This window comes from Cyprinodon variegatus, unplaced genomic scaffold (genome assembly GCF_000732505.1).
Source record: "Cyprinodon variegatus isolate N-32 unplaced genomic scaffold, C_variegatus-1.0 Scaffold133, whole genome shotgun sequence".
NCBI lineage: Eukaryota > Metazoa > Chordata > Actinopteri > Cyprinodontiformes > Cyprinodontidae > Cyprinodon > Cyprinodon variegatus.
In genome coordinates, this window is record NW_015150586.1 from 171,840 (window position 1) to 190,712 (window position 18,873).

At 38.5% G+C, this 18,873-nt stretch overlaps 2 protein-coding genes across 2 annotated transcripts in view; one reads left to right on the forward strand and one right to left on the reverse strand.

Moving 5' to 3' along the window:
• LOC107085783 (B2 bradykinin receptor-like) overlaps positions 1-7,196 on the forward strand; it is a 7,610-nt gene extending 414 nt beyond the window's left edge. The window contains exons 2-3 of the mRNA XM_015376329.1: positions 2,389-2,487; positions 5,704-7,196. Of these exons, the coding sequence (XP_015231815.1) occupies positions 2,470-2,487; positions 5,704-6,810 (1,125 nt within the window). The 5' untranslated portion in view covers positions 2,389-2,469 and the 3' untranslated portion in view covers positions 6,811-7,196. The remainder of the gene's footprint in view (positions 1-2,388; positions 2,488-5,703) is intronic.
• A 6,762-nt stretch (positions 7,197-13,958) lies between these two features.
• The window catches only part of LOC107085772, a 19,012-nt gene continuing 14,097 nt past the window's right edge, over positions 13,959-18,873 (reverse strand). Inside the window, exons 26-35 of the mRNA XM_015376318.1 lie at positions 18,203-18,293; positions 17,969-18,089; positions 17,603-17,784; positions 17,263-17,418; positions 17,046-17,179; positions 16,833-16,966; positions 16,292-16,386; positions 15,839-16,142; positions 14,437-14,490; positions 13,959-14,344 (exon numbers count right to left, since the gene is read on the reverse strand). Of these exons, the coding sequence (XP_015231804.1) occupies positions 14,241-14,344; positions 14,437-14,490; positions 15,839-16,142; positions 16,292-16,386; positions 16,833-16,966; positions 17,046-17,179; positions 17,263-17,418; positions 17,603-17,784; positions 17,969-18,089; positions 18,203-18,293 (1,375 nt within the window). The 3' untranslated portion in view covers positions 13,959-14,240. The remainder of the gene's footprint in view (positions 14,345-14,436; positions 14,491-15,838; positions 16,143-16,291; positions 16,387-16,832; positions 16,967-17,045; positions 17,180-17,262; positions 17,419-17,602; positions 17,785-17,968; positions 18,090-18,202; positions 18,294-18,873) is intronic.

Here is an 18,873-nt window from a genome sequence, read left to right on the forward strand (position 1 = left end):
GATAGATAGATAGATAGATAGATAGATAGATAGATAGATAGATAGATAGATAGATAGATAGATAGATAGATAGATAGATAGATAGCAAAGTGAAAAAAACATGTATTATTGTCTTTAAATACACATACCTGTAAATAAATTTCCTTATAATTTGGTGAAGTTGCCTTTGAAACTGAGTGTAATAAATCAAACCTACCAAACTCACTAACTTTCACTTCACTCTCTATAAAAATGATGAGTTAAAAGGCATAAAATAACTCCTCATATTATTTAGCAGCAAGATAAAAAAAAATAAAATAAATTTATCTGAATGTTATTTAGTAGGAACAAAAACCATTCAAACCTTTTAACAGCTCATCAGACATACTGAGAACTTTCAATCCTTTCATTCATGTTATGCAATTAAATGCTGTTCTGGCCTATTATTCAAATAAATTTCGGTTGCAACGCGTTGATATGTGAACCCAATCCCAACTGGCTGTTTCTGAAGAAAACAGGTGAAAGTGTGATTTTATCTCAACTCATGGTCAAAGAGTTAACTCTGCAAGGAATTAATTCACAACAACCTCCATTGAATGTATTAACAAAAATAACTCAACCAAAATAATGAAACTCAACTAGAATAATAGCATACCATGTACACAGAGGAAAAGGGCATCTCAAAATGTCTGGAAAACATCAATAAAATCAAGCAATAGTACCATCATCCAGCAAGGATCTACTGTTGGAGAACCAGTTTATCTTGAAGAGTTTCGAATGAGGTCAAATTAACTTTTAAACTAATTTAGAGCAATAAAACGCATCGTATGATGCGATCTATTGCTGATGCAGATTTAATGGTTTCTTACAGGTATTTTTGCCTCTCGCTTTCTTCCTTCTCCTCATGACTAAATTTCCTCTCTGCTCAAGTCAGAAATTAGCAGGAAAACCTGTTGCTCTGCCTGTGGAATTTTTTTTTTGGGAAAACCCAGTGACTATTCCAGCCAGTAAAACAAAAGTGATGATCTTCATGAAGAATGCACTCCCAAACCTACTTTCCCTGCTTGTAAGCCCTGTTCCCCTTCTCTTAGATTAGAACGGTATTATTGCCTTGCAGCTGTTTCAGCTGATAAAAGTCTTAGATAGATTGGGCATGTTTCCTTCGACTGAGACAAATTATGTATTTAAAAAAAAAAAATTAGGTGAAACAGGTAAAAATACAAACAAGAGCATCTTTTTCCATGGTCATTTAAAGAGAGCTATAGTAGGAATAAAGGGAAACAAACACCTTATCTAAAGCTGTCATTCTGTTGGTTTCACTGGTTGCTAGGCAACGATGCTAATCCATTCAGGCAGAGATGAAACAGAGGCCCTTTCTCAATATACATAGGCTGTGTCCGATCATCCGCCCTAAACCCTAAATGCCTCAACCACTATTTACAGTAGTGCCCCGTGTAATGATTAGCAATAATTGTGCGTTCTCATGCACTCGTGTGACATCATCAGCCTCAGCCCCAACACTGTTCCAACTGTTAAGAACACAAAACAGAGATGCTGTCCTCATGGAGCTCAGAGCGTTAAGTTAAAGGTTCACTGTTTTGCTGCTATTGTTTGAGGTGAGAACATTATACTTTTAAGCCTCAACATTTGATCCATTTACTGATTTAGTGCGTAATAAAAAAACAAAAAGCTCTGATGTTGACATGACCCTGGCAACCAGCCTCTTGCTAACCGCTAACCCCATCTTTAGATCCACAGGCATAGAGTTTCACGGTTCTGGTTCTGTTTAAGTTTTCTTTTGAGTTTTCAGTTTCACTTTGATTCGTGTTTTTTCGTTGTTTTCTAGTTTGATTGGTTTAATTGCTATTTTGTGGTGTTTTCTGGATGTATTTGAGTTCTTAAGTATTTCTTGATTGCCCTTTGTTTCCCTCTGGTGTTGGTCTCCTTTTCCCTAGCTCCCTTCTAGAATCCTCTGTTCACACCTGCTCCCAATCAGCTTATTAGTCCTGTCTTTGTTCAGTCTCCCGTATATACTCTCCCTGTGCAGTTCCTCGTCTTTTCCTGGCTCCTCATGTATGTTTTCCCTGATGTCTCCAAGGTTCTGTTTTTGTTTTCTGTATTTGTTATGTTGGATTTTTGGATTCCTGCCTCAGTTGACTGTGAGTACTTAATTAAATCTACAAAATCACCTCTGCAATTAGGTCCTTAAAACCTCAAGCCAAACATTATATAGAGAGTGTGTGTGGAGTTTGCAATGCCTTCATAGCAAGAATGGCAGGGGAGCATTACATCTCCTTGTGGAAGTATTTTGTTGAGTGTGGAAGTGAATCTTTCTCCACCAATGTTCAGAACTAATGTCATGACTTATGGCACAACATGAAAAAATTATGTTTTTCTGTTTTCCTTAAGGACAATAATGAAATGACACCGAGGCCAACTATTTCTGCCACTGGTTACAAAGCTGAATGAGGATCAATCTTTTTCCTCATCATGAACATGAGGAGAATGGTAAGGGATCTAAATATATCTCCATTTTTAGTGCTAGAGAAGTGCAGTTTAAAGTGACATACAACAGTAGCCATTCAAAACTTCCCCACTTTCCTTGGCTTGTCCTCTTCAACTCCTTTTTAAACATAAATCTTTGTACAAAAATATTCTTTCTGTCATGATTTGTAGACATTAAGATCTAAAGAGAAGCATTATCTCCTGGTCAGACCCTGTAATTCAGTGAAAGGATGGAGCCAGGGTAAATAAATATGCAAGCCCAGGAGAAGGCCAGTGGCTGGAAGTTGGAGGGGATTTTGCTGCCATTCGGACGGCGTTTGACTAGGAAGGGCGATTTTGAATGGCTGCTACTTATTGTGGTCATCAACAAATGCTCACTATGCCAGCTGATTTTTTTTTTTTTTTATCTTTCCCTATCTATTGTCGCAAATGTGAACATTTGGAGTTTTAGTATATCTACTGTGACCCTGAATGGAACTTTAATATTTGGTCACATATGGATTTTTATCAACATTGTAAAGGGTGTATTTAAATAAAAAATGATCTGTACTTTTAAAGTCCTTTTCCAAGTCCAAGTCCACTACATTCATTCATTCTTAGAACCTTCTATCTAAACCCTGTAGAAAAACCTGAGCTGAACAGAACAGAGAGGGGTCCAAAGTTGGCCTTAAAAGGCAGCTGTCCTGTTTCTCTAAATCAAAATAATAAGTCAGCAGGCCTTTGGACATCTAAGTTAGGTAATGATGCATTTCATATGATCTAAACCAGAGAAGTCAAACTGGTTCCAGAAAGGGCCGTGTGGCTGCAGGTTTTCTTTCCAACCAAGCAATAGCACAACAGACTCCAGTCATCTCATCAAGTCATCATATTCAGATTGAAATTACTTAATTAGATAAATGGAGTCTGTTGTGCTATTGCTTGGTTGGAAAGAAAACCTGCAGCCACACGGCCCTTTCTGGAACCAGTTTGACACCCCTGATCTAAACGCTGGAGTATGATCTGGAAAGAGTGTGAAAACAGAAATAGTCAGTGAAATATTTATATTTACCTGCAGTGCAAAATCATGCAAATCTGCGAAAATATTGACAACATGGATTTAAATTACTGTATCAATAGTTACTCTGTTAATCCACAGAGTAAATATACTCTCATTGGGGGTTGTATTTTTGTACAAAATCTTTCAGTTGCGATGCTTCAATAAAAAGTAAATTCACTTTCATAGAGGCTGCACGCTGGCGCAGCTGTTAGTAAAACTGCTATGCAAAAAGAAAGTCATGGACTTAAATGGAATTTGGTCTTTATTCTCAAAGTTTGCATGATCTCAATATTTATGTGAAGGTTCTCTCTGGAAATTCCAGCTTCCTCCCTCTGCCAAAAAAACAGGCATGTTAGAGTAATGAGTCTCTCTCTGTACTGTTGTTAGAATGTGTGTGTAAGAGGCCAAATTTGTTGTATGTCTCTGTTGGATAGGATACCTGTTCTGGGTGAACTTGCCTCTCCCCAATGTCTGTCTAAAAAAAAACAAGGTATTGTTATGAGAGGCTTAAGATAACCTGATATAAGTTTAGACACAAACTTGCAAGTAAAGGTGCATAGCTTTGTGGTTTCACAGTATTCAAATATTTACACCAGTAGCTCCCTCTAGTTGCATACAAAGTTTTTGAGTGATTGCCACATATTTTGTGTGTGTGTGTATTTGACTCTAGTCTTTCCTCAATTTGTTATTTAAAAAAGGCCCTTTGTGTATATCTAAAATAACAATGGATATACAATACTGTGCATATGCACAGGGGTAAACAAGGAAGCAATGTGGCTAAGCTAGTTAGCAACCGCCAACAGAGTTCTGGAAGTTCGATTCAGTTTATTTCTATAGTGCCAATTCACATCATGTCATCTGAAGGCACTTTCCAGTTCACCAGATCATCCAGTCAGATTGAGTTTTCTATCTCAGGAAAACCAGTTGATTGCATGGACTCACTGACTCTTCAGCAATCCCTCACACTAAGTATGCTTGTAGCAACAGTGGAGAGGAAAAACTACCTTTTAACAGGAAGAAACCTCAAGCTTAACCAGGCTCAGTGTGAGCGGCCATCTGCTGAGGCCAACTGGGGTTCAAGGAGACAGAAGCAAATGATACAAAAGTCAATTGTAAAAGGCGGCCCCGTCCAGGAAACACACAGCCAGGCAGACGAGCTCCGAGCCAGCTCCCATGTCAGAGGATGAAGAGAGCACATCCTGTTAGTCAGAGTCAGAGAAACAGGACTATACTGAAAAAAGGCCGACCTCCAACATCTAGAAACAAAGGTGTTGATGGCAGCAGCACAGTTGACTTGAGGAACGGACTACCTAAATTCTGAATTCTGAATGATTTGCCTTATTCATTAGGGCCCCCTTATTATAGTCTGGTTGGGAGCTGTGTATTTATTCTGTGTGTGTGTGTGCGTGTGTGTGTGTGTGTGTGTGTGTTGGGGGGGGGCAAGCATTATGGCACTTAATAATCTTTGCTGCACTTTAAGTGGGATGGAGGGGGGGTCAAGCACTGGTGTCACTTTTACCTCTTGTGCACTTTACTTGGAACTTGCTGCTACTAAGTATTGAACCCCAAACACAATTTCGTTGCCTTTTTTTGGACAATGACAATAAATTCTTGAAACTTGATATTTCTCCCCAGGATGGAGTCACAGCCAAACAGGAACAGACAAGATAAAGCTACTATGAGAAAAAGCAGAGAGAGCAGAATGTTATAGATTGAACTAACAGATTTTGCAGAGTGGAGCATAGAGATAGAATGATGAAAAAGGGGTCCCTATGTCCTCCAGCAGTCTAAGCCTATGGCAGCATAACTATAGAGATAGCTCAGGATGACCTGAGCCACTCTAACTATAAGCTTTATCAAAAACGCTTGTAATCTGTGAGGCTGACACCCTGTCTACTTTTAAGGGTAGGATTAAAACTTTCTTTTTGATAAAGCTTATCAAAAAAAATAAAAAATAAGGAAGAATATCATAAGATTCAATGTGGAAAGAAAATAGCAGATTGGAAGAGGGATAACTCTGGAATAGTACTCCAAAATTAACAGCCAGAGAAATTAAGAGTGAATTGTAGAATTTATATCCATACAGTCTAAGTGAAATATATTATGTGCAAATGTAAGTGGGGTACAAATTATGACCTGAAACGTCACACCAATGCTATTTTCCATTTTATTTTGTTTCCCAGCTTTTGGAGCAGATCCTGCCTGCAACCCAAGCCTCAGCGAGCTCTGAAAACACTTCGTATGGTCGGTCAGATTTGCCAGACACCCCAGAATGGCAGATGATCTACACCATCGCACCTCCTTACATCCTCATCCTGTCGATCTTAGGGCTCCTCTTCAACAGCTTCGTCCTAGCAGTGTTTGTAGCCCAAAGGGACCACCTGACGGTGGCAGAAATCTACCTGAGTAACTTGGCTCTGGCAGACTTCCTCCTATTGTGTGGCCTCCCTTTCTGGGCGATGAATATCCTGAACAAGTTTGAATGGTCATACGGAGATGCTATGTGCAAACTGATCAACTCCATTATAGTCATCAATTACTACACCAGCATCTACACCCTGGTCATGATTAGCATCGATCGCTACCTAGCCCTTGTGAAAACCATGAAGGCGAGGTGGTTAAGACGGAAGCGGTATGCTAAGATGATGTGCTTTATCCTGTGGCTGTTGGGGCTGTTTCTCAGTCTGCCAACCATGATTCACAGGAAGATAAAATTCATTGACAAGCAAAATACAACTGCCTGTATACTAGATTACGCCAATGACAGTCCTTGGAAATTTTCCCATCAGAATCTGATGAACGTGGTGGGCTTTGTGCTTCCGATTCTCGTCATTGTTTTCAGCAGCTGGAACATAATCAAGGCTTTGTCTCAGAGGATGGAAAATGCAGCTTTCCATGACTTCAAAGACACAAAGGCTATGGTGCTCATCTTTGCTGTAATGCTGTTATTTCTACTGTGTTGGTTTCCCTTCCAGGTTTTGACCCTCCTAGACACCCTCTGTGATCTGAACGTTTTGGATGAAACGCTCTGGTCTAACACTCTCGACATTGGATCACAGGTTTCTATATATCTGGGTTTTCTCAACAGCATGCTAAATCCCCTTCTCTATGTCTTCTCTGGGCATTATTTTAAAAGGAAGGTTAATGCCATTTATAGAAGGGTTAGACATCAGCGCAGAGGATCAGACATGACTACATACCAGCGATCAGTGGTGTCAACATATGTCAACAGAACAGAACAAATAAGACATGTGGTCCTTTTAAATCCTAAAGATCACATAGGACTCTAACACATTAATTGCATCATTGCTAATTAGGCAGCACTGCAATATACCTTTTGCTCTAATCTTTCGAGAAGCAATGATATAGGACCTCTTGCCAGTAGACAGATGGAGATAGGCACAAGCACGCCTTGCGATCCCAGATGGGATAAAGCCTGATGGAAAATGGATGGATGAATATAAGACCAAGTTTTACGTTTCCACAGTCTATGACGGCCTGCATCTTGGACTGTAGACATGCTTTGTGTTTCTAATTGTTTCCTTCGCTTAACATTTTTCTTTCCTACAAACAAAGTAGCTTTCTGACCATAATGAAGTCATTAGACTTCCCTGTAGCACACTCAGCTTGGAGGATTGTTGCTGCAAAAAGGGCAAGATTTTACTCTGCTTGTACTCAGAACCCGTAATGCTTGCATTCAAGACTTCCTCTTTCTCTCTGATACTCTCTTGCCTTCATCAGATTTTAGTCACTACTCTCATATTTTAAAGGTTTCTTAGAGATATTTTTGCCTCTTCTTTCTTCATTCTCCTCATGACTAAACTTCATCACTGCTTGAGTCAGAAATTAGCTGGCAAACCTGTTGCCCCGCCTGTGGAATTTTATTTTTTATTTTTTGGAAAACCCAGTGACTATTCCAGCCAATAAAATAAAAGTTAGGATCTTCATGAAGAATGCACTCCCAAACATACTTTCCCTGCTTGCAATCCCTGTTTCCTCTCTCTCAGATTTAAGCGGGATCATTGTCTTGCAGCTTTTTCAGCTGATAAAAGTCTTAGATAGGTTGGGCGTGTTTCCTTCCACTGAGATAAATTATGGTTTTACAAAAAATATTAGAATTAGAAGCTGAAAAAAAGGAAAAAAATACAAACAAGAGCATCTTTTTCCATGGTTATTTAAAGAGAGCTATAGCAGAAACAAAGGGAAACAAACACCTTATCTAAAGTTGTCAGTCTGTTGGTTTCACTGGTTGCTAGGCAACGCTGCTAATCCAATCAGGGAGAGAGGAAACAGAGGCCCTTTCTCAATATACATAGGCTGTGTCCGATCGTCTCCTTAAACCCTAAATGCCTCAACCACTATTTACAGTAGTGCCCCTTGTAATGATTATGCGTTCTCATGCACTTGTGTGACATCATCAGCCTCAGCCCCAACACTGTTCCAACTGTTAAGAACACAAAACAGAGATGCTGTCCTCATGGAGCTCAGAGTGTTAAGTTAAAGGTTCACTTTTCTGCTGCTATGTCCTACAAAAAGTACAGTTTCAGATCTTTTGAGGTGAGAACATTATACTTTTCAATCCAGTTTATTTCTATAGTACGGTGGCCTAGAAGTGTTGGTTTGCACTTCTAGGCCACCGTACTATAGCACCAATTCACAACACGTCATCTCAAGGCACTTTACAGTTCACCAGATCATCCAGTCAGATTGATTTAAAGTTTTCTATTTAAGGAAAACCAGCTGATTGCATCGACTCATTGATGCTTCAGCAATCCCTCACACTAAGCATGCTTGTAGCGACAGTGGAGAGGAAAAACTCCCTTAGAACAGGAAGAAACCTCCAGCAGAACCAGGCTCAGTGTGAGCGGCCATCTGCTGAGGCCCACTGGGGTTCAAGGAGACAGAAGCAGACATAGAAAAAGAAGCATAGATACAAAAACCAGCTCCACAGGCGGCCCCGTCCAGGAAACACACAGCCAGGCAGACGAGCTCCGAGCCAGCTCCCATGCCAGAGGATGAAGAGAGCGCATCCCGCCAGTCACATTGCTAGTTTTTTAGCCTTAACATTTGGTCCGTTTACTGATTTAGTGTGTGATAAATCAGTAAAAAGACCCTACTGCTTCACAAGTGGAACAGTAGGGAAACAGTACGGCTATCACCATAGTGTACCGCTTGTTTCATGCATATAAATTGCTTTATTATAATTATGCAGGGGGTTTTACAGATTATATGGACACTGCAATGTAATTAGAACAGAAGAGGAAAAAGAGAAAAAAAGGAGAAAAGATGAAAGAAAGAGGAGATAAAAGGGAGATAATGGTAAAACATTTTCAGTCTGCTTCATCACCTGCAAAGAGATGTAAAAAGAACAGCACTACCAACAGACATGGTACAAGACATACAATAAAGTAACACCTAGATACTATCGCTGAATTGGTATTATTATAGTATTACTGTATAAAAGTTCTGATGTTGACACGACCACGGCAAACTGACGCTTGCTAAACGCTAACTCCATCCAGGGCTAACGTTAGCCCATCTGCAGCAGTCTGCTATCGCCCTAGTAGTGTGGGAAGTATGCATTGATGTCTATTTATTCACTGGATAGCCAATTGTCGCCATGTTGGTACTCCCTATAAATATATATATATATATATATATATGTATATATATATATTCATACAACATCAGTGAGTTAGACGGATCAGTCTAACGCACTGATCTCTATGAATAAATAGAGATCAGTGGTCTAAGTAGGGAGTAACAATATGGCTTAAGCAACGTATACTACCAACGGCCTATAAGCAATCCAGTGAATGAATCAAGATTATGGCGTTATTTTTGTCTTTTGTTTTTCTTGTTTTTTTTGTACAAAACATTCATTAGATTTGCATTAATCTGACTGACTTGTTTATTTTATGTACTTGCTGGAATAACAACATTCTGCTACACAATATTTTAATAATGTCTTGTAAACAGCCTATTCAGTTTTTTTTTTTTACATTTTAATGTACATTACATTACATTTTAATCATTATTACCCTACTAAATAAAAAATTTGTAATTAATTATTAAAGGTTTAATCTGGAGACTATTAATAACAGGAGGTGAACTGCAGCTCAGCGTGTGATGACATCACAAAAAGGCTCATGTTCCAATTCACACAGATTTATTATATGTGCTCCCATTCTCCCAAATACATACTTCCTGTATTCTTGACAAGAACTTGGCGAAAACATGAGTCAATAGTCGGTTTTTGTGAATTGAGAATCAGCCAGAATATGCAAACAAGGAAGGCAAGAGGTCCTGCTGCATGCCCTGAGAGCATGGGGGGATGATAAACTCTGAGGGGCCGCTGGCTGTTCATAGCACTTCCAGATAAACTATAAGGTGGATTATAATTATTATTTAAAGTTATCATTATTTTTTTGTAATTATCCCTCTCCATTGCTTTTATGGCCACTATGAACTGCCATTAAAACAGGAAATCTGCTTATTTTAATAAGCGTGGACCAGATTGGTTTATCCTCTTAACATCTGCTCTGCAGTCTTTGTAGATCAACCAAAACACACCAACATACTCCACACACAGAAAAATGCACGTACAAATTAGCAGCTTTTATCAATTATTTGACGATCAGGCCATTAAGGTAAAAGCTGTGACAAAGCACAATATGGACATACATAGTTTACTTTTTTTTTGCTTTAACTAATTTTTTTTTTTTTTTTTTTTCTACAGATCTGAAGTTTTAGGTTTATGTCTTATAGTTTCTTGTGTATATTTTGTTTGTTTGTATTCAGTCCATAGAATTGCAACAATAGAGGTTTGTTTTATTGCTAACACTGCAATAACATCATAACCACCATTTTAATAAATGGTAATTATTAACAGATTGTGTATTAATGTTTGATAATAATGTATAGACTGCATCTATACCATTCATAGAAGGTTAATAATTAATGTTTCTCTGCCAAGTTAGTTTAACCCTAACATTAGTGGGCATAATACCTTACTAAATTATCTATTTACCATTTATGAATTATTTAGATGCATTTTAAAATTGAAACAAATGTTAATTAACTATCTCTTAATCATTAATAAATGGTCCCTTTAGCTTTTATAAATTAGGATTCTGATGGTTATTTTAAAGTGTAGCCATTTTATTTTCTAATTCCTTTTCCCACTGTTTATTTATCTGCACTACTGGTATTATACTATAAATGTACATAGTGTGTATATATTGATTAACAAATTAGCTGGAATAAAAAGGCGTGCTCTATTGACATCCTAAGCCGCTCTGTGAATTGATATGCTGTCTATATTAAAAGTGGCAGTCCAAAAAACAATTTAGAAATAGTAGAGCTCTTTGATCAGAAAGGCTTTAACATAATGCTACATAATTGGGTAGTTTTAATCCACACGTTATATGACTGTAGAAGTAATGGACTAAAGCAGTTTTTTCTGATCCCGTGGTTCCTAATAAAGTTTTATAACACTTGATTAATTTATGTGTGTATGTTTGTTTAATTTTATTTTATTTTTTTCATTTTGAGTCATCTTTATTTGATAATTTACTGTTATGTCATATTCATCCATACATTATATAGAAATGAAGGATATTAGTGTACTTCTAAGTGCAAAATAATCAGGTATGCAAAGAGAGCGAGCAGCTTTCTGCATCCATTTACCCTCCTGCATTTCTCATATTCTGTATACACCATGTTCTATAATTACACAGCCTCTTGATCCCCAACTTAAAGCTACCATTAGAAACCTCATTGTTCCTTATGTTCCAAACGGAGCCTTTGGCTCTCTGTCTGCAGGTTTATTAGTGGTTCCTAGAATATCTAACTGTAGAATGGGAAGCAGCCCTCTTAGTTATGTTAGGATAATTATCTTTGATAATATGTGAGTTTATTACACCTTAATATTAGCTGCCTGCTGCATGTTAGAACTGATGTTTTCCACAATAGTTTATCTAATTAAGACATTTCCTCTGTCCGGTTATACAGTTATAATCTTCATTCTGTACGTGGCAAAGATTTGGGAATGGAATGACAGCGGTGTCCTTCAGCTACAAACAAAGTGTTATATTTTGATAAGGTTGGAGCTATGGATGTCTCCTCATCCGCTAAGGTATATGATGTAATGATGTGATGATGTGGCAGACTGGAGATATATAAAATGCTTCTTAAATCGGGGCCACTTTCTGAGAGGTGAGCCCAGGGGTGTGCAGCTGCCTTCTGTAAACTCTAAAAAACTTCTCTGATCTCAGAGTAATATTATAATTGCTATCAAAAACTGTTGTCATGTCTAATGGTTATGTAATACATATAAGTTATGAAGAGTTATTTAAAGAGTTTGTCCCTAGTGATCTCTTTTCAGGTAAAAGAACCGGAGAAAGAAAGCTCCAAGGTAAAGAACCAGAGCCTTCTTTTACAGTTACCAGGCTCCTCTCCTGTGGACAATGTTGTGCCAGTTCATAGATGAAAATGAACTTTGTTCACTTTTTCAAAAAATGAACTAAGTTCACAAACCTATAAATTAGCTATTTAAAGTTAATCTGGTAAATGAAGCCAATATCCTCCACAATAGAACCTCATATTTTACCCTTTATGTGTCTGACCATACTGTAATAGAGAGAAAAGGAAAATACTAGATGCTGTCAAGGTTTACTGGATGTGCAGTGAAGCCTTTATTTAGCCAAATCACACAGAACCTCAGAAGCATTCAGGAACATTCAGGTTCTGCCAAAAAGTTCTGAATAAAAATGATTTCTTATGTTTCTCATTCACTAGCAGATATTTCCCAAGATAGCTTGGATGCTTTAATTCCATGTGTCGCTTTAAATTTGAAGGGGACATGGCTGATGTACAGACTTGTTTGTTAAGTCTAGAAGGAACTTCAAAAAACATAGAGCACACTTGGTTGTGACATCATTGCGTCTTTTAAAAAAATTCCACAAAAAAAAGGATGTATACTTTATGTGCATCCAGCTCAGTGCTTACTGTAATTCTGCTTATTTTCTTCCTTCCCACGAGCTAGTTTACTATTGTTGGGGCTCAAAATGGTAGAATCCCATTAAGACAGAAAGAACACTGGAGACGATTCACCTTATTTGTCCTCCGGAGGGGGGAAAACGTTTATTGACTAGTCTAAATCCAACAGCTGTCTAATAATACCATACAGCGCTAACATCTCACAGCTAGTTTACCCCGAAATGGCGCACCCATCTTAAGCTCTTTTTACCTTTCTTTCAACATTGCATGAATGTATGTACACGACCAAGTACTATTTTGAAATCTTGCTGGTGTGTGTGTGTGTGTATGTGTGTGTGTGTGGTGTTTTGGCTCTGGCTTTTCCAAGTGAGTGTGCGCATGATAGCTTGATATGCACTTAGAAATCTGTGTAAAAATCTGGGTTGCGTGCTCTCAGCTCGTTTATCTAAATAGGAAAAAGATGTCATAGCCAAGATTTCTTGGCGCATTGATCTCCTCTTAACTCTGATTTCCATTGTTTCTGTGTGCAAGGGTTCAACCATCCTGTCCACTGTAATCCTTGTGTGTATTAGGCCTTTTACTGAAACATGTTTACATGTTTTCTAGTTTATGGTTTAATTTCCATTTTGTGTTATTCTATTTGCTTTGGTTATATTTTGTAGTTCCTATATATTCCTTGTTTACCCTCTGTTGCCCCCTTGTGTCAGTCTCCTTCTCTTAGCTCCCTTCTAGACTCCTCTGTCCTCACCTGCTCCAAATCTGCTGATTAGCCTGGTCTTTGCTGTCTCCCATTTATACACCTCATGGTCAGTCACTGTTTGCTGGTTCGTTGTCGTTTCTTGACTCCACGTGTGTGTTTTCCTGGATGTGTCCTAAATTTTGGATTTCTGTATTTGCTATTTTGGATTTTTGCTGATTTTTGGACATTAAAACTACAAAAACTCAAAAAAAAGATTATGATACATATTATATAGCACCTATACCATTTCATTTTACAACATAAAACATATTGATGCTTGAATGCTTAGTTTGTTTCTCTGCTTTCTTTTCTGTATTCAATGTAGAATTATTATTGTAGGAATTTCCAGACTTAGCTGCACAAGCAGTAATGCTGACATAATGTTAACAGCAGTTGCGAAGCTAACAATTTACCCATAACGCTTTACATCTATCAGTTATCATTTTTCAAGCTGTAGCATAGGATTCCTTTTCAGTTTTTGTTGGAAGCTATAAAACCATAAATTTAGGATTTTCTGAAGTTCACTCCTTCTTTATATATTAGTACATGAAAAATATTTTTGTATTATTTGATTGTTTCAGTTGATTTACAGACAAAGTGTGCTTTAGATTTGGATGTCAGGTATAAAAAAAACAAAAAGCAAAACATTTCTGTTAACTTGCATTTATTTATTTAGATATTAGCATTTCTGTTCAAGGTACAGGAAGAAAATAATTATATTTTAAAGAATATTGATTTATAAGATACATTTCTATTATTTAAAAAGCATTATTTCTGTACTTTGCCCACCAAAAAAAGTAACATATTATTGATTCTTTAGTAAAATATTAATTGCAAGAAGCAATTTGAAAGATATGAAACAGTGGAAATTAAGTTTCTTTTTCTACATGTGCATAAATAATACAGCTACAGTTGTAATTAGAACTATAATATGATAATATTTGCTTAAAAACCCAAGAATAGCTTCTGCAGCAGGGTCCTTTAGGCCGGCTGTAAAAGTATTTGTAGACCAGCTGTGAGCAAAACTCCAAGGAGAACCAATGCAGGGGATTTTGTCAGTATGAGAACACCATTTGTAGCTGCAGCTGGAAATGAAAAGCAAAAAAAAAAAATCAAATTAGAGAAAAGTTTCTAATTTAAAGTCTATTTTAAATAATTTTCTGTTAGCGAAGCTTACGTTGTGATGGTGTGGATGTACCAACTGAGGCTGGACTGGAGCTGTTTGTGTTTCCTATTAACAAAAATACATTTTGTTAGACAAGTGCATTTTAATTTAAAAATGTACATTCTAAAGGAAAACAGTTTCAGTAAAAGTCCTGTGACATTTTATCAAACCATTCATTATCAAACCATTGCTACACAAACCGAGAATCTATTTGATCATTTTCAATCGATCAGTTGGATTTATGATTGGTTTTTAAGCTCATATAACATCAACGGTTGGAAATCTAAAAAATTCCAATACAGAAATAAATCCTTACTGTTTAAAAGGCTGCAGAAAAAGAGGGAAAAAAATGTTTCTAGTGGACCAGGTTTGGCTCCAATGAGGCCAGTAGCACAGTAGAGGGAGTTGCTAGGGGAGTGGTGGCCTAGTGGTTAGGGGAATTGCGCTTGGATCCCAGAGGTTCTGAGTTCAAGCCGCCCTCCCATGAACTGCCACTCTTGGTCACTGAGCAAGACCCTTAACCCCCACACTGCTCCCCTGGTGCCGCACAAATGGCAGTCCGCTGCTCCCACTGAGTTATGGTAGCAGCCATTCAAAATGGCCCTTCCCAATCAAACACCAGCTGAATGGCAGCCCTCTTCCCTGCAACTCCTTACGAAATCCCCTCCAACTTCCAGCCACTGGAGTGACCCCTACTTTTATATTTCTTTACTCTGTCCACCCTTTCACTGAATTACAGGGTCTGACCAGGAGATGATGTTTTTTCTTTAGATGTTAATGTCCACAAATCATGACAGAAAGAATATTTTAGTACAAATATTGATGTTTAAAAAGGAATTGTAGGGGACCAGTCAAGAGCCCATCAAGGAAAGGTGGGGAAATTTAGAATGGCTACACCTGTAAATGCAGAGAGTTAATTTTCTTGCTCTGTACTTGTGATAGTTGTTACATGTCCCTATTTTATCTCCATCTCCTGATGGCTTTTTTGTTGTTGTTTCTTTGGGCACCTTTGACGGTTCACTGATGGAGGGGACAGGGCACCGCTGGTCAAGCATTTAGCTGGGCTGGTGGTACACCAGGGGATGATTTTTGTCTTTCCCTTCCTCAGCAGATGTCAGCTGGTTGAGGAACTCTGTTCGGAAATTTAAGGTAAGCCCCCACCACACTGTGTGTTCCGTCAGGTGCCAGTTTTTTGTTGGTTTCTATTCACTCTTTCCTCTAGTCTCAATTCGTACCATTTATTTTTGCGGCCTCTCCTCTCACAACAAGAAGAAAGAAAAATGAGCAGCAGTGAGAGATAGTCTTTCATAACATAGTATAATGACAATAAAGTTGAATTCTGTTCTATTCGAGTATGGCCTTCAGTTTAGATCAAGTGATAGCATCAACATATGAGTTAAATTTCTTTGTGTACCTTGTGTCACAGTTCCATTTGCAGTATTCTGGGTCATGTTGGTGCCGGTTGTGGTATTTTGGGTCACGTTGGTGCCGGTTGTGCTGTTTTGTGGTGCAGTTGTAGCGGTGCTTCCATTCACGTTGGAGCCAGGTTCTGTTGTGTTCGCATCTACTCTGTTGCTGATTAGACCCACGCCCAGTGTGTCAAGATCAGACTGTCGCTGTAAATTCACCCAGGTTCTAACCACTGTTTCATTCTCAAACAGCTTCAGATCTGGCAGGTTTTCACCCATGAGCCCTCGGACGTCGTTCACAGTTACATTCTGTGTTAAAAAAGGACACCAAGGGGGGAGAGTTGTTTTGCTTTTCTGCTCCAAAACCAAATGTGATTTCCAAACCCAGAGATATTTTAAGCTCTTCTGAACTTACACACATGCCAACAATCATTAGCTGTTATCACATGCCAACTTACAGTTATCACATTGATATCCAGACTTCTGAAGGTGTTGACACTCATGCTGATGTTCTGTGTTGATAATGATCTAATATCTGCTTGCGGTGCTCCACCTGCCAACATGGAATAAAAAGCCATTTCTTAATATGTGTACTTGTGTGTTCTCATGTGCTCGCGTACTCAAAAAACGTCATCAGCCTCGGCCCTAGTACTGTTCCAATTCACAAGACCAAGAATACAGAGAACGGACAAAGTCCCCGGATGTTGTTCTCGCCTCTCCCTCTTTACCCAGCATGCATCAGAGCAGACTTGTCCGTTCTCGAGATTGACAGCTGTCCCAGCATGCACTGCAGCAGCAGCAGCTTCAAGGTCACAGAGGTCACAGAGTATTAAGTTTAAAGTTCTCTTTTCTGTGTTCTATACATTTTGCTGTCTTCTTCTCAATAACATAGTTGCGAGGACAAGAGTCCGTACTCGCGTTCTTGTGAATTGAGAACGGCAAGAGAGTTATCTCAACTGTTTTCAGTCGGATAACTAGATAGTTAGCAGGATTTCTCACCTAGATAGCCTTTAACCAGGTTGTAAAAGGTAATGGGATTATCACGATAAACGCTGTAGGAGCTGTTGCTGATCTCATAGAGCACTCTCTTCTGCTCAGCTGAACATGATGACACATCTATAAGCCTGGCATTTCTGCAAAAGGAAGGAAAAAGGGGTGTTTGGTTTAACTCTAAACAACTTGTTTGTTACTTCTATGCATGCAGACACCAACCTCAGGCTGTCTGTTGTGATGTTCTGTAGCGTTCTGCTTTCCAAGGAGCAAAGGTTGGAGCCTATTGCGTCCAACTCAGCGCTGCCCAGTGAATTTCCAGATGTTTCCAGGTACTTGGTGATGATTTTTCGGCTCTGAAGTTAACATGAAGAAAAAGCACCAGATTAGAACCAGCCTAATGAACGTTTTTCAGGTGTTTCCAGTCTTTCTGCTGCACCTTCTCCTTCTCCCAGCTTCCATCTTCAGGTTCCATGAGAGCGGCCAGAGTATCCAGTTTAGTGATGCTCCACCCAGAGATGTCATCAAGTGTTGCCATGCGAGATACTGAGGCAAGCAGCTGTACTGCCTGATCAGGAACTCCAGATGGGTAAGTCTGTTAATCCAGAGATCATAAAGTTACTGTACAACAGAAATGCTACATTTGAACTGAAGTCTTGATATTTTAATACAATATAATTCACTGTGTATTTCAACCCAATGCAATGACTACCATGTCATGATAGCTGCTTGGTCAGTTTGTCCCAAGGTTTCTGAAAGCACACGATGCTGCTTGTTACCTGGTTGAGCTTCCTCAGAATAATTTTCTGGAATTCATCATCATCCACTTTCTGGCAGATAGCATAGAGGTTTTCTTTCAGCACAGAAAGGTCCAGGCAGAGGTCAAACTGCATCGAATCATAGCCAAAGGGGAACGCTGGGTCGCTAATGGTCACCTGGGTGATCTCCTCTGAATTACAACCTTTTAAAATAAATAAGGGAGAGAGAGGGGTTGCTGTTTGCTGCTAGTTTGGCAATAAAAGGAAATATTTGTTTTACAAATTACCTCAAAGTAACATAAAACATTCATGTAAAGTCATTACAATGTTAGTAAACTTAACTCTGGGTCTGAAGACAAATGTATTCATAGAATATAAACTGTTTACCTGCTGCTCGCTTTGCCAAACGAGTACTGAGTTGTTTGAACAGCCTCTTTAGCTTCCTCTTCTGAGTTCTTCTTCTTCTCAAGTTCGGCATGAAACCTTTAAGGAACCTTCTCTTTGTTTGCTGAAACATGCAGAAAAAATGCTTTGGAACCTGATCTTTTCAGACGGTGAAGAAAATTTTAAATACACTTTTAAGACACAGTAACAGTAAAGCAGCGTAATATGAAGACATACACGGTCTAAGTGCCCCCAGAGGTTTGTTGAGAAGTACAGGGGAAGAATGTCGAGGTCCTCTAGTGTTTTCTTGGTCCAGGTGGTGACATTTCTAAAAATGGAAAACACATAGTTTTTATAATTTAAGCCACAAAAACTTGGACAGAAAAGCAAAAAAATTTTTTATGTATGTGGTTCTAGTGTCACATGATAAGTCCAGGATAACATTTGGGTAAGAAAATCTTTTTAAATACAATCATCTTGGGTTGAAGAGTCTCCTAAAAAATGTGGCATTCTGGTATGTGCGTGGGCTCATAATTTTTCATACCCAGATGGTTCGATGGGCATATTTAACAGAAACACTGGATTTTAAACGTTCTTGAGTCTGTATCCCATTAAAAATGAAAAAAAAATTCTTATTACATCACATAATTTAGAATCTTTTCTTATCATTTAGAACTTTTCTGGATGTTTCCACTTTGAGATTTGAAGGCCTCTTTGCCATAACCCTGTTCTGATGCTTCCTCAACAGATTGGAGGACATAGGGACCCCTTTTTCATCATTCTATCTCTATTCTCCCAGAATCTATTAGTTAAATCTCTAACGTTCTGCTCTCTCTGCTTTTTCTCAAAGTAGCTTCATCTGGTCTGTTCCTGTTTGGCTGTGACTCCATCCTGGAGAGAAATATCAG